Genomic DNA, 16,122 nt, shown 5'->3' with positions numbered 1-16,122 from the left:
GCTGATATCAGCATGCAAATGACAAGCTAAACAGCAGCCACACTTACCTAACCATAAAACTGACCTAAACCTGATGAACCTGTGGACACCCCAGACCTTGGTCCTGTTTTTGTAAGGCAAACCGTCTCTATGACTGGTCACGTACGCCACTTACGTATGGGTATAAATACATCCTGTTTTCTTCTGCTTCTCGTGGATCAGAGCAGTTTTGGAAGCTGCTCTGATCCACGCTGAGGTATGACTCATTATTTGTTCGTAAAATACTATTGAACACTTAAAGACAAACCATTGTTCACTTTGATTTCTTTCTCACAAAATGTTAAAAGAAGGTTTGTTTGCCATATTGACATTTAAGATGTGTTGATTGATTCAACTGGTGCACTGAGCAACATGGAAGAAAACATATAATCTTAAAAGTTGCCGATATGGGGATAATCCTCAAAATGGGAGTGTTATTTCATTTCATTTTATCTATTTATTTTTTAATGAACAAATAAGTTGCAACATGATGACTTTGTGCAGTAGGTCTAACATTAAAATGAGTGGCCAGTTGTAGTTAACAATTAGTTGATGAAAACTTGCAACACAACTACTGCGAGACATCAAGAGACATACTTCTTGAGTTTCCACTAGTTAGCAACCTCTTTCAACTAATCAACAACCAGTTGTATGTCAAGGGGAACCACATATGCAGTGGTGGTGGCTGTTAACAGTGTGGACCATGGTGTTCACATGAATTTGCCATTCAAACCAGGTGGGCCAGGCATTGTAATTTTACTGGGAAGATGTAATGTAGATATAAGGCAAGTAACTCCTCTTTCCTTAGACTGGATTACATTTAAAGCATGCCTTAAAGATGCAAAATGTCAAACAATTATTTAGGAATAAAAATCTGTTACTGCCAGGGCCCCCTCCCCGATCCCTGCATCTGCCCCCACCTGACCTCCCCTTTTCTCCCCCTCTCCTACTTTTCTTTTGCTCCTCTCTTTTTCTTCTCCTTTTGGTTCTTCCTCCCTCTCTCTCAGTCTCCTGTGCTGCTTCCTGCAGCGGCTGATACTAATCATCACTGTCATCAGCAGGAACGCTGGGTAGCTGCAGCTGCAGCTGCAGCGCAGCACTCTGGTCACATCTCTCCCTCCATAAAAGCCGATTCCACACTCTACTCCCTGCCAGATTGTGGCTTCAGCTCCAAGTAGTTGAGTGATCAGGCCTCAGCACATTGTTGCTCTTGTGTCTTGCTGTGACTAACCTGTGTTTCTTGTTCCTGCAGTTCTGCTGGCTGCGCTGCCCCAGTTCTGCCTCAGTCCTGCTATCCCTGCCAATCTCTGGAATTCCTGCACCCACCTCTGGAGGAGGTTTGATGACGTCCTACCAGCCTAGTTTCTGTCCTTTGCCCATCCTCAGATTCCCCAGACCCTCTCCCGAAGAGGATCAGTTCCAACCTGGCCTATTCCCTGGACCTCCACTGCCACTCTCTGCCACCCACCCACCCACTCCATCAGTGTGTGTCTCCTGGACTGCTGGTCTTCGGGAGCCTGTCCGCCCCCTGCCCAGCCCGTTAGGGAGTTTTAGTTAGTGGTTATTCCTAGTTTAGTCAGTTAGTTTTTATTACTATAGTTATTATTCCTATTTTTTATATTAGTATATTACATTATATTTTACATTATTATTCTGAGTTTAGTTATTTATTATTCCTTGGTTATTCCGGGCTTTCTATTTATTTTGTAGGTTTAGTTCTTAGTTAGAGTTCCTTCCCCACGTCTTAGTTCATCCTGTTTATTATTCAGTTGTGTTTATAAAACCTTGTTCCTGACTGGTTTCTGTCGTTTCTGTGTACTCTCCCCTTGGGTTCGACACTGCACCATGACAGTTACCAGTAAATGCCCATTTTGAATAAAATAACAGAATCAGTACCTAGTAAACTTTAAAATCAATCTGTGTATTATTAGCTGTCTGCATCTAATGTTTGTGTCTTTGGATGTCACAATCTATTTGTGTTGAATAAAATTTAAAATTCGCTGCAGAAGTTAGGCAAAAATCTCCCTTTGCATTCAGAGCAGCAAACAGGAAGTACCTGTATCGCCTGTTGCAGTTTAACTAAGGATATATCAAGGAAGTACTGTATTAGGGCAGACCTTGTCAGATGTGTCTGAAATGTGTCCTATATCCATATTGTCTTCATTTGATGGCAGTGAGTTTTAATTAAGTGCACTTTAATATATAGTATACAACTGTTAAAATGCATCTTTAGTGTACACATTAAAACTGTGTTTTGATTCCACTTGTCAAAATGCAGATTAGGTGTCATTTCCTATCAAGATTTCCATAATTTAAATTTGACATTTGAGCTGTCCCAGTGGCTCAGTGAACTGCAGCATGTAGCACCAAGATGAAGTCCTGAATTTCAATCTAGACCTTTGTCACATCCCTTTCTCATCTAAACTTGTCTCTGCTTTGAACTATATAAAACTGATGGTAAATGTCTGTTTGCTCAACAAGTTATTTTGAGCCATCAGATGCCAGTTTGATCCTCATGTACTCTTTGGATGGATGGATCCAATTTATTTTCATGTACAGTATAAAGCTCTTAAAAAAGCTTTGTAGTTGCATCACAAATCTCCTGGCAACTGGGTCAGAGGGGTCCTTTGGAGGATTGGCTGTGCACAAGCAACAACTAAATACATAACAAGGAAAACAACAGTCATGGTGTGCTGCGTTGTGACACTGAACTTTCTTGTATTGAACTCTAATGTCACTTCTGAAAAAATGTCATTGGTTTGAAATCCAGTCATGAACTCTGCTGTGTTTTAAGACATTACTATAGGGATTCGAGGCCAGTCTTGTATGCTGTATCTAAAAAGTCAAAGAGTTGTTTCAGTAAACAAACTGCTGTCTTTTCCTTTTCCTTTGTCAGTATGTTAATTGAGCAAAAGAGGGCATGAAAGCAAGTGAACTTGTCTCATTAGGTGTACTGAATCTGTGATACAGTAATTGCAAGAAAATAAAATTCGACAAACATGTTAAGTTATTGGGCTGCAAGGTGGCTCAGTGGTTAGCACCACTGCCTCGCAGAAAGAAGCATGCGTCCGGGTGAGGACACCTGGGATCTTTCTGTGTGGAGTTTGCATGTTCTCCCCGTGCAGCGTGGGTTCTCTCTGGGTTCTTCGGCTTCCTCCCACACAGTCCAAAAACATGTTGAGGGTAATTAGTGATTCTAAATTGTCAATAGGTGTGATTGTGAGTGTGTTTGGTTGTCTGTCTCTAAGTGTAGCCCTGTGATAGACTGGTGACCTGTCCAGGGTGTCCCCTGTCTTCACCCTTAGTCAGCTTGGATAGACTCCAGCCCCCCGTGACCCAAGTGAGGATTAAGTGGTGCATAGATAATGGATGGATGGATGTTAAGTTATTATTAAAATCAGTGAGCACAGGCTTTGGATTTGGTCACTATACAGACATGATGGATGTATATGTTGATTAATTATCGATACTGCTCTAGTGGCACCACGATTTTAGCTGTGCTATCTCATCATCACATATATATTCAGACTAGGCTGAGTCATAAGTACAAACACACACACACACACATAGCAATAAAGACACACAACCTTCTCAAGGCCCTCTTCTTTAAGACTGATGACATCAAGGTCAAAGTCTGTTCTCAGGCCATTGGTCCGGTTGAAAGTGATTCTCCCAGTGAGGCCATCCCAGTGAGCCTAAAGAGAGAGGTACAAAAAGTGAGAATATCAGAGGAGACATTCAGCTAAAACCATCAAGGCTGCCTTTCTGCTTTCAAATGTGTTCTTGGTGTCAGTGTTCCAGGCAAAGCAGTCAGAAAGTGAGAACAGAGTCTTTCTATTTCTCCCTTTTTCACACAGTCTCTCTGTTTGTACGAGTCTTCCCTCACATCAAGGTGCCTATTCAGTTTCTGAGACTGCATTTGTAACAGTGGGGAGGCAATTACCCAATCTTTACAGATATTTAGGGGTGTGATAGAATACAATGTAGCATGAAAGTGGCTCAGAGTAGAGAAGGCTTTTGCTTAGGCACAGCAAATCATCACAGTACCACTCTGGCTGGAAGGGACTTCAGGGCCTATCTTTAGTTCGATGAGTGGGTGTCACAGATCTGGAAGTTACTCACTCAGCTACTCGAAAGCATTTGTCATACTGCTTTGACTCAGTGTCTAAGTACCCCTTCACTGATACTACTGCTGCTCACACATACAAGGATAAGTTACTCCAGCAGTGATTATTATAAATTCCTACTACTAAGTGGGGAGGAGATATATGTCACTCCAACTAAATTTTTCTTTTCCCTGATCTTTTTCAAGTTGTGGGATACGTATGAGAGTGGTAGGCAAATAGTGGCCCATGAGCCAAACCGGCATGACAGAAAAAAATCAATAAATTTGGCCCCCCAACAAAAGCTAAAGTTTCCACTTTTGTACTTGACATCAAAGCATTTACATGTTATTGATATGTAGCTAGCTAGTGTATTTAGCTTGTTAGAATTGACCAGAGTTGTCGTTTCCCTCGCTCCCTTTTCCTGAGGCTCTTTTTTTCCCCATTTAAAGAGTCAAGGCTGTGTGTGAACACACATTTTTCTGAAGCATGCACACACAATAGACAGACCATCAACAGATTTTTTGCTTAATTTCACAGAAAGTGCACTGGATTAGTATCACCGACTCTACTTTCAATTGCTGACCCATGGTGTGTCATATTGTTACAAACTGAAGCTTACAACAAAGTGTACAACAAAGCGAATAAACAAACAATGACAGCCTCTGGAAACCACAAATCTTTGTACAACAACATCAAATTCTCCATTCCCAGCAATATTTCTGGTCTCTCTTACATTTTACAGTAACTCTTGCTAAACACCTCTCTCACCCTACTTCAAAATCCTGCTGTTGGTTCCACTCAGTAAATTCCTAACAAAACTGAAAAAGTCACCAAAGCACTATTAGGGAATGAGTGTTGGGATTACACTGTTGTAAGACAAGACTTTTACCTTACTGATGATGTCTTGTTGCAATATCAGTCCTGCTTAGTACCAGAAGAACTGCAGACTCACATATTTGGCAAATGTGCTAGGCTGAGGTACCAATGATGCAATACTACCCTTTGTGGGATTTACACCTGAACACCTATAAGTCAAAATCCCACCTTGATGTTCTGTCGACAGAGCCACAGTGTGGCCAGACAGTGGTCACCCATCTCCTGTTGCAGACTATATGTTTGTGGAGAGCTCACGTTTATAAAGACAAGTTGTTTTTTTCCCTTTTTTTTTAAATGAAAACACAGGGTTGAGACAATATCAGATAATACATCTGAGACATGGCATGAGAAATTGTGTTAAATAATTGCTATTTCAATACTGACTTAATCATGATTTTTTTTTGCCACAATTGAGAAGCCTTAGCACCCACTAAAAACTATTTCTGTTCATCGTTGATATGATAATGTTAGTTTTCATGTTGAGCAATGTTGCACTCTGGGGTGTCTGAATAGCTTTAATGCAGTGGTTCAGCTCATTAAATGTTCCTATATGCATGTGTTGCTATATTTGATTAAATGGGTATAACTAGAGAGTTAGACAACTAGTTAGACAAAGTGAAAACCCACGTCAATAGGTGTAAACTGCAGTTTTCATCACATCCCACAATATTGAAGGGCTGTACTAAACAAACAACATTTAGTGAATTTAATTATGAGGGCTTTTCAGACAATTTGATTTAAATGGTAAGGACACTTCCACAAACTGGTGGAAGGGGAACAGGCATGTCAACAAGCATATGGACATTTAATGGACATCTGAGCAGGTTTTCATATCAGTGCTATTGCTTTATTTATTTTTTGTTTGTGTTTTTCATTATTTACATACAGATATGTCTTTCTGTAGAGTTTATTCATTGCTAGCAGTTGGGAGCTTCTAAATGTGCATAAATGCTGTACCTATGCCATACCTTTATCTTCATTTCATTTGTGTCTAAATGTGTTGTCCCTATTTCACTGTCTTGCTCATTGCATTCAAGCAAACTGCATCTGCTGTTGAAGGTTTTCAAAAAATCATTTTGTGTTTGTTTATCTCTTAAAATCTGATCAGATTTTTTTTTTATCTTGTCTTAAAGTAGTCAAGTATCTATTTAGAAGGCATGCTTGCATATGTAATACATGCTGTGTGGATTTTCTCTCTAAATCTGTAGTGCAATCATTCCATTTCTTACAATGATCTACGAACACTAGCATGTGAATCTTTCTGTACAGTAAAACCCCGTGGGAGAGAGTACCTATAAGACTGTGTACGGTAGCATTTTGAATTAGAACAAGTGTTTCAATGACTGTTCTACACTGCAGCCATTAAGGGAAACTGTGTCTGCTAAATGTCTGCTTTTTCCTGGGTGAATCTATTGGTTTAGAGAGCTTAAAGTCAGAGGACAAAGACAGCCCCCAAGCAGTAGATGGAAAGAAAAAAAGAACACAGAATTTGAAATGAGGACCAGGGAGAAAAGGGCTTACATGGTGAAAAACGAAGCACGTAATATGAGTACATCCAAATCTTTGTGGTTCTTCTGGGTTTGTCAACCCTTTACCCACAGTTTAATTCTTAGCAGTCTCCCCATGATCTCTAGAAACTAAACGTGACGAGAGAGCTACAGAGCCCTAAATATAGGTTCCTAATCCCCACTCTTTCCACAGACAAAAAGCTCTGGATTAGCTTTCCCAGATACGCAAAATTGCTGTGAATTGTTGTGCAATTACAAAAAAAAATTAGATTTTGTCTTTTTGCTTGTGCATAGGTGATTAATGCTGAAATTCAAAGAGCAGGCTCAAGATGGCTGCCCTCCTCAGGGAAGTATGCATGTACACACACTGGAAAAACAATTTCCATATAAATAAATACACAGATAAATCATATCTGTTTATTTATATTCACATTCTTCTCGACTACTTCAGCCTTATTTACATTCTGTCTACATTTGCTTTCCTGAGAGCATGTGTTTTCTGTGTGAAGGTTCTGTGTATGTTGAGGAAGGACAGAATGGTGAGCAGGTAGACAAGCATCTACCTCTTTGATGAGGGCCATGAAGCGATTCCCGAAGCGCCAGGGTTTGTGTCGGTTGCACTGTAATGAGCTGACAGTGATCTGCTGAGACTGCTGCACAGCCACGGCCACCACGTGCACGGCATCATACATCAGTGCAGCGTCCGTCTGCAAACCAAGACAGAGGGGGAGAAGTAGAGCGTCATTAATATGGAATACAGCATTCAACAGATCACCAGGACCCAGCAGCATGGATCTATTCACAACCAGAGAAATATAAATACCATGATGGCTGAATCAAAGCCTTACATAAACACTCACATGTATGGATCTACATCTTTTATGTTATTGAAATGGCCATGGATGTTCAATTGTTTTACTGTAGATGTATAATGTACTGATCAGAGGTTCTATTGAAATGTACTTACAGCAACAATAGTGATAATATTCTGAAGAAAAAACAAAGGAATATGTAGTATACTCTACTCTCAAATGTACGTCGCTTTGGATTAAAGCGTCTGCAAAATAAAATTATAGAACTGTAGAATTGTAGTATGAGAACAAATCCAACATGTGAAATAAGCCCACCTAACCAAAATGAAACACCACAGCAGTTGCAGGGTTATATTAGCATGCTGTTATTTTCAGTCTTCCAATATGCAAATTTAAATGCTTACGAACCCCATAGTCTTATTCAGCACATAGCAGGTTACCTGAGTGTGGCAACATGTGACATCTACAAACATATAGACACCTTAAAAAATACAACAAATCAAGGCTCCTCTAATAAATGAGTGATGGATATTTATTTATTTGGATGAAGCATATTTGAAGCAGTTCTTTCAAGGAAATTGTTATGAAAGTAAAAAGCTTTGTAGCTGCATCTATACAAGTTAGGGATCCAAATGAGGACAACAAAATAGTCGAGGCACCGAACCTACATTTGTTGTTACAAAAAGACAGTTACTGACTATGACACATCGACATCACACACTGGGACAAGACAACAACATAAAACAAACAAAGTTATGATGTGAGTGAGGTAAATGGAAAGGCATGTTCTGAAATTAAATAATAAATACATTGCACATTTATTTTTACTTTTTTTTTAGCAAATTGGTACTGATTTATATAATTTTAAAATAGTACAATACTGTTATGCATCATTTACAAATGTGTACTCTGGTAGACAGATGACAAAACAGAAAAAACAAGACTAAACACAGTATATGAACATTAAACATACTTATAATCCGAATTTGACACCTAAACTTAGACATCAAATAACAGATCTAAGACGAGGGTATGGTGCAACCGATCATAGAGGAGCTTCTTGACATTTATATTCAGAAGTTCCTTTAAATGAGTAAACATGTAGAACAGTGGAGTCCAAGAAAGTGGAACAACTGTCTTCCTTTGTCTTGATGTCAGTTTGGTGTGACTTGTAGCATTGTCAGAGAGAGTGGAATTCTTTTGATGCCAGGTCAAAAGCTGGTCAGGATGTTCTGGTGTCCATTTGATCCTTTGTAGTTCTGATAGTGACCAGGTATGTGAGCCAGTCACTTGGCCAAAACGTGGCTGAATCCACAATGAAGGTGCCGTGTCTAGAAGTGTCCACTGTGGGATCCTTTCTAGTTCTTGTGGCTTCCTCCTCAGAACACAAGCTTCACACCATCCTGACAGATCTAGAAGATGTTTTTCTTTTAGATTTCACATGTGGCATGGCACATATATATTGCTGTCTTTTGCTCTGTTGGTCACAGCGGACCCTCTTATCTGGGATCCACAATCCTCATGACTGTAGGTGTCATGGCTGGTAGTGGGGTGGTATCAGGTTTTTTGTTTTTTAAGCACTTCCCTCCTCAACTATTGGGGTCAGCTCAGTATCTATTGCATATATTCTAACCAACTCTTCGTAAAATACAGTATGGTTTAAAACGTACAAACATACAATGCAAAGGGTGGTAGCCAACTCTTAAAAGCCTTTAAAAAACACATTAGTTTCTAGGAAAATGGTTACAATAGTGGTCACACTATGCTTTATATAATCATGGCTGCAATTTTGGATGCTGGTGTGTTTTCAGCCACAAAACTGACTAAAAATGTTTTTCTTAGGATAAATAAAGACGTGGAAAAAGACACTGTTGAGACCACTAGTGAAAGGGAAAGCATCCCCCACCCCCACGAGTTGAAATATGGTGTCACTAATGTTCTTGTTTACTGTAACTACAATAGATCAATCAAGCTCATTAAATAAACAAGTAAAAAAAAGGTCTGATGCATGATATTCCCCAGATTGCGTGTGTCTTTCTCTTTGTATATATATATATTTATAAGCTAAAGTCTTGACAGTAAACAGTCATCATAAACAGAGGAGTGTTGCTGAAGCTATCAGAGAAGTGCCAGTCATCCACGCTTGACGAAAGAAGGCTATAATTCCTCAAAAAAAAAAAATCAAATTAGTGTTTGTCTCGCTTGATTGAAAAGCAATCAAACAGCTCTCCAGAGTTGCTGCATGGAAATCGTGCCCTAGGGTGCTTATAAAAGCATTGTCCTGCTGGAAAAACATGCTCCCAAACCTGTCATTTTTCCCCATTTGAGTCTTGATTGTATATCGGAAGGTTACGGCTTAAGATGCCTGTTTCGCCACATAGTGTGTGCTTGGTGTGTGCAGGTGTGTGTGTGTAAAGCTGCATCCATATGCATGGGAGATGTCCAAAGATGTTTCAAAATCAATCACAGTCAATGAGCTTGCCTTGTAGAAATTCAAACTGGCTACAGTGTGTGCCCGCAGTAGTGTAAGGTATAATTCATCTGTGCTAGAAGAAAGTGTTGAAGCAAAGAGAGAATGTGTGTATTTCAGTGTGTCTGTCAACTGGAGGACAGTTCCATCCCGACTCCCAAACTCTCATGGTAACTCCACTATTCAACACCATAATCCCCTCCAGACTGGTCACTAAGCTGCAGGACCTCAGACTCACCTCCTCCGTGTGCAGGTCGGGCTGCAGCTTTTTGACCAGCAGACCACAGGTGGTTTGAGTGGGGAATCACCTGTCCCCCTCACACACCCTGAACATCAGTGCCCTGCAGGCCTGTGTGCTGAGCCCTCTGCTGTACTCACTGTACACTAATAGCTGTCTGTCCACATCAGACTGTAACACCATCACTAAGTTTGCTGACGACACAGCAGTGGTGGGTCTGATCTCCAACAACAATAAGGAGGACTATTTGCCTGCTGAACCTGAGACAATAGACTCAATAGACAATCAAACCGGTCACTTTGCACTTTGTATATATACATGTATACAGTATTATTATTTTCTTTATTTATTTTTGCTTATTTTCCATCCCTTTCTCTCTCTCTCTCTCTCTCTCTCTCTCTCTCTCGCTACACACACATATATATATATATATACATACACACACACACACACACACACACACACACATATATATATATATATATATACATACATACACACACATATATATATATATATAGTCATATATATTTATTTCTTGTGTGTTTTATGTTTAATTTTTATTCATCTTAATATTGTTTCGCTGTGGAACAGGTATACAAAGCATTTCACTGCGCCTTATACCATGTATAGCTGTGTTTGTGACTAATAAAGACCTTGAATCCTTGAATCCTATTCTTACTATTGTGTACCGTTTTTCTAAGGTGGCTCACTTTTTGTTGCTCTTCTGAAGCTCCCCTCAGCCAAAGAGACCTCAGACCTTTTGGTGTACCATGTGATCCGGCTGCACGGAATCCCTGCAGACATCGTCTCAGATCGGGGTCTCCGATTTACCTCCAAGGTTTGGAAATCCTTCTGTTCTGCCTTAGGAGCTACAGTGACTCTAACTTCAGGTTTCCACCCGCAGTCTAATGGCCAAACTGAGCGCACCAATCAGTATATGGAGACTTTTTTCCATTGCCTTGTTTCAGAGAACCCCTCAGCCTGGAGTTATCCTGAGTGGAGTATGCTCACAGCTCCTTAACCAACTCATCCTCTGGTTTATCCCCAATGTTCTCTGGGCCATCAAGCACATCTCTATCCATCTCAAGAACAGGAGATCTCAGTGCCCTCCGTGCAAGCCTTCATCCGTCAGTGCGAAAAGACTTGGAAGAAGGCTCGCACTGCGCTTCTTTGGGCCACCCAAAAAATGGAGCACCAGGCCAACCGTCACCATTGCCCCTGACTACACTGTCGGACAAGAGGTTTGGCTAAAAGCGAAGGACCTACCAATAAAGGTTGAGTCCAAGAAGCTGGTCCTACAGCTTATTGGTCCTTTTGCTATTGAAACAATTATAAATCCTAACGCAGTTCGCCTTAAGCTTCCATCTTCCATGAAGATTCACCCCACGTTCCATGTGTCTCAGATTAAGCCTGTTAAAAACTCTGCTCTTGCCCCCCCTGAACCCCTCTCATCCACCACCCTCCCCCACCCAGGATGGTGGACGATGCGCTAGCATTTACGGTCCGACATCTCCTAAACGTCCGCCGCAGAGGAAGAGGCCTCCAGTTTCTGGTTGACTGGGAGGGTTATGGAACAGAGGAGCGGAGCCGGATCCCCAAGGGTCAGATTTTGGATCCTGGTCTCATTCGACACCTGAAGAAGAGATTTTCCGACCTGTTTGGATGTTCTCTAGGAGGCACACGTAAGGGGGGGTACTGTCATGTCCTCCACCTCCAGCTCCATCTAGTGGCAGTATTTCACCTTCCTCTTCCTTTCCCCAGGCGGAGTGTGCATGCTCATTTTCCTTTCTATCTGCTTATCAGAAGGGATGCCTGCCTCCCCAGACACATCCCTAGCAGCAAAGATTTTGAGTTTAGTGGCACCGAAAACATGGACAACTGAGTACTGAGTCAGCACTAGTGTCTTCAAATAGCAGCAGATGCAGCTTGAGCAGCCTTGTGAATGATTAAAAGAAGCAGAGAAGGCATATGACAGATGGCCCTAAGCTGCACTGATAAGGCCTGGTGATCAGGTGCTACTGAAAAACCTTGACCAGAATAGGTTGGCTCCAGAATAGGTAGGAGCATGTACATATCTAGTGGTGGCCCAAAACTCCACTGGTATGCCTGTGCTCACTCTACTGCCCAAGGCTAGAAGGACCTACCAGGGTGGTACATGGAGATCAAAACAAGGTCTGTGTTTTTGATTCCTCTCTCCCTTAGATACAGAGACTCAACACCCCTGTGAGTCATACTCATAGCCTATCCCAGCTGACTTAGGGTGAAGGCAGGGGACACCCTGGACAGGTCACCAGTCTATCACAGGGCTACACTTAGAGACAGACAGTCAAGTACACTCACATTCACACTTTTGGAATCACCAACAACATGTTTTTGGACTGTGTGGGAGGAAGCCGGAGAACCCGGAGAGAACCCACGCTGCACGGGGAGAACATGTAAACTTCACGCAGAAAGATCCCGGGTGTCCTCACCGGGACGCGAACTAGTGACCTTCTTGCTGTGAGGCAACGGTGCTAACCAGTGATCCACCTTGCAGCCCTTCCAAAAACATGCTGAGGTTAAATGGTGATTGGTGTGAATGTGAGTGTGCTTGGTTGTCTGTCTCTAAATGTTGCAGTGATATACTGGTGACCTGTCCAGGGTGTCCCCTGCCTTCACCCTAAATTAGCTGGGTAGGCTCCAGCCCTCAGCGAGCCCAGTGAGGATTAAACGGTGTATAGATAATGGATGGATGGATGGATATGTGTCTCTACATACTGTATGAACACAGGTACAGAGATGTGAGACCAGGTCATATTCATTTTTCAGGTAAACACTGTGAAAAAGAACAATCCTGAGGCCTTTCCCTTCCTATTCACAAAGCAAGTGTAGGCCGAGCTGAATTGTGCTGGGGGCCTTGACTGGATCCACTGAGTCCTCCTGTTGCCTGGAGAGAGTAACAGTAGTATGCTACTACACAGGTGCAGCTCTGTCTGTTATATTAGGAATGCCAAATCCTTTCCAAACACACGGCGTAAATGAAGGTGATACAAATGTTACTGTAGTAGTACATAAACAATGTAGATGAAGGGACGTGCTCATTTAACGTGCATTTAACTTTTTTTTTTTTTTTTTTTTTTTAAGCAGTGAACATTAATATTGTGTTTATTGCTGGTTTGGCTCTGTGCATGAGATTTGTGGACAAAAGATTAAAAAACACAAAAAAACAAAAACAACATCAAATACTGCGTGCATTTCTGCACCTGAGTCCATTAGCCCATCTTCACAATGTTGAATTTTGAGGAAATTGGAAGAAAAAAAACTTGGTATATATGCAGTCTCAGTGTGTACCTCTTAATGTCATGTCTATAAGAATAACTTCATGAACAGTACACACACATACATCAGTAGCTGCACTAGTAATGTAAAATGTCTTTTAAGTACATTTTGGAAGGTTGGCACTGTCTTGCTTTTGTTAAAATACAGTCAATACTATCTTTTCATACATCACTTCATGTCATATTAATCAAATAAGACCTCATTTGAAACATTTTATTTGCAGAAGTAAAGAAAAAATGGTTTCTAATCAGTTGCCAGCACTACTGCTGCAACACAGAAGTAGGATGACAAAGCTTGAGAAACCCAAAAACATAATCTATTTGTTAATTAATTATTTGTTCAGTCAACAGTAACAGTTAACGTATTGTCTTATTAATGTACTTTTTCAAATATTATACAAAAACAATGTTTCAACTCCAGGCTTTCTTGTGGCCCTCCGTATGTTGGGGCCAGATTCATTTAGATTAATTACTCCCCTTACTACGACTGGTGAAAACAGCCTCTGATATCAACCTTTAAAAACCTACTTCATCCCCACACTACTTTGTATGTTTTGAGTGTGAAGGAGTTGAATGTGACTGCCAGCTTCATGGCAATCTATTCTCTCCGTCATAAACCGCAGAGGCCTGTGGGGACCACATAATAGCAATGAGACACTCTGTCAGTCAATCACAGAACTGATACTTCGAACAGGAGAAGTCAGCAGGATTAGAAGTGAACTTGAATTCTTACCCACAGACCTGGGAGTTGCCTGGCACAACCTCAGCTAATGATGATGTGTATTTTGGAGGAACTATTAAGAGGCTAAATCGTCAAAGAGATATTCTACTTGAAGGATTTCAGTCGATGTAGTGTCAAAGTTATAAAAAAATCATGAATTAAATATACTATTAAAATAAGCAGGCAAATGTATTCAGTAGTATGCAGGAGTGAGTAAAGATGAGCGGAGGCTTGCTGGAGGAGTTCTGGCAGCAGAGGTTTGTGTGCCCGTTTGCTTTTCCCCAGTGTGAGCCTCACAAGTACCCGTCAGGCAGACTTGCAAATGATTTAGCAACACCGGCACTTCACTCTATAAACATCTCATTAAAATCAATTATGTCACTCCTGAATGAAATTAAAGCTAAACGCTTTAAAAGCTTCTTTTCCCTTGTGTCAGCCAATATGAGCATTACCCCTGATGCTGTCTATTTTTCCACCTCATTCTCTCTCTCTTTCACTCATACAGAGTAGGAGAGATTTATTAAATTTCCTAAGCTCAGATTGATTTCAACACTATTAGGAATTGCTAAAATGCTCAGGCCTGACTTGGAGGCTACTAAGCCGTCTCCCATGCCCAACCCACACCCATCCTAACCAACCAGCTCATCAACATTGCCATGGCAACAAAGTGGCAAGAAATAGCTTTTCACCAGGCTGGGGCTGACGCTAGTTTACAGCATGATCTTGTGCCTAGCACAGAAGAGGAATTTCAGAATTAAGGCTCATCACCAGGTACTGAAGACTGAAACAATTCTCATACTGGGAATGTAAAATGACCACTGTCAGGGTTCCACAGCAGTATTCTCTAGATGTAATCTTTTTAAGTCCCGTGCAGCAGACATTTTAAAACTTGAAAATAAGCATTAAACATGAAGTATTTAAAGCAGCATTAATACATGCATGCGCCCACGAGTAATAGCATTTTTAATTTAACTCTTTTGTTATCTACATAGGATTTCAGGAGAAATCAGGATTTCCTACTGTGCTTGGGGTCCGTCGATGAAGGCATATGCAAAGCAAGCTCTTCCAAAGTTTGGCAACAGCTGCTTTGATTAAAAATCTTTTAATGATTCATTTTAAAGGCAAGAGTCTCTTCATACAGTCTCTCCACATACTAAGCATTTGTTGAAAGCACCACTTGTTTTCCTGGCACATACACAGTCGATGTGTTTGTAATGCGGAAGGTCTGCATGGTCACAACATTAGGGCTGCATGTGGACAGTCCACATGGACTTGGGAGGATGATGAAATGTTTGCAACACGTACTCTTGTGACAAATTCATGTGTACACGTACAAAGAGTTAGCAACAAATGACCAATCACAAACAGACACAGGTATTGGCACTGGAGAGGCATATCTTACAAAGAAGGGCAAACTAAGAATAAAGAAATAGGACGATTTTAAATCCACAATACAGAGTAAAAGCAGCACTGCAGCCAAAGCAGGTGGTAAAGCAAGTAAAAGACTGCAGACTGTTTGAACATGTAATTTAACAGGCTTATCAATATCTGTGCCAAACTATTAGGGCATAAGTAGATCTTACTATCATTACAAGTGTATAGTCTGATAAAAAAAATGTGATTATTACAGGTATTCTTTCGATAGTTTTAGTGTTGTTGTCAGGACCCCCTTTTCTGCCTCTTCCCAGTCCTCCATTCAGTGTGCTTGATTGCAGGGATTAGAGACAGCTGCAGCGATCGGCTCACCTGCATCTGATCAACCAGCACCATAAAAGCTCGGTTCATTCCTCCAAACGCTGCCAGACCATAGACACTGAAACCCTGTTTTCCTGCCGCTGCCCTGATCCTGATCCTGTCCACAGCCAGCCTGTACCTGCCACCATCCCCGCTCTGGTGTTTCTCCAGCCTTCGCCAGCTCCAGCCCAGCTCACTGAGTGTCCCTGTTTTGTTAGTCTTGCTTAGTTTATTCATTCAGTTTCCCCTCTGTTGTTAGTTCAGAGTTTTCCCTTTTTGCAGTTTCACTCTTTTTTTGGATTAGGTCTGGTTTTCCCTG

At 41.1% G+C, this 16,122-nt stretch overlaps 1 protein-coding gene across 1 annotated transcript in view; it reads right to left on the bottom strand.

The window, feature by feature from the left end:
• Nucleotides 1-16,122, bottom strand: part of LOC103355655 (glutamate receptor ionotropic, kainate 2) — a gene marked incomplete at its 3' end in the record, with an annotated part of 249,412 nt that overhangs the window by 37,793 nt on the left and 195,497 nt on the right. The window contains exons 7-8 of the mRNA XM_008279524.1: nt 7,072-7,215; nt 3,606-3,713 (exon numbers count right to left, since the gene is read on the bottom strand). Of these exons, the coding sequence (XP_008277746.1) occupies nt 3,606-3,713; nt 7,072-7,215 (252 nt within the window). The remainder of the gene's footprint in view (nt 1-3,605; nt 3,714-7,071; nt 7,216-16,122) is intronic.

Source organism: Stegastes partitus, unplaced genomic scaffold, assembly GCF_000690725.1.
Source record: "Stegastes partitus isolate 25-593 unplaced genomic scaffold, Stegastes_partitus-1.0.2 Scaffold162, whole genome shotgun sequence".
Classification (NCBI taxonomy): domain Eukaryota; kingdom Metazoa; phylum Chordata; class Actinopteri; family Pomacentridae; genus Stegastes; species Stegastes partitus.
The sequence above is the reverse complement of the archived record's forward strand: the minus strand, read 5'-3'. Positions and strand labels throughout refer to the sequence as shown.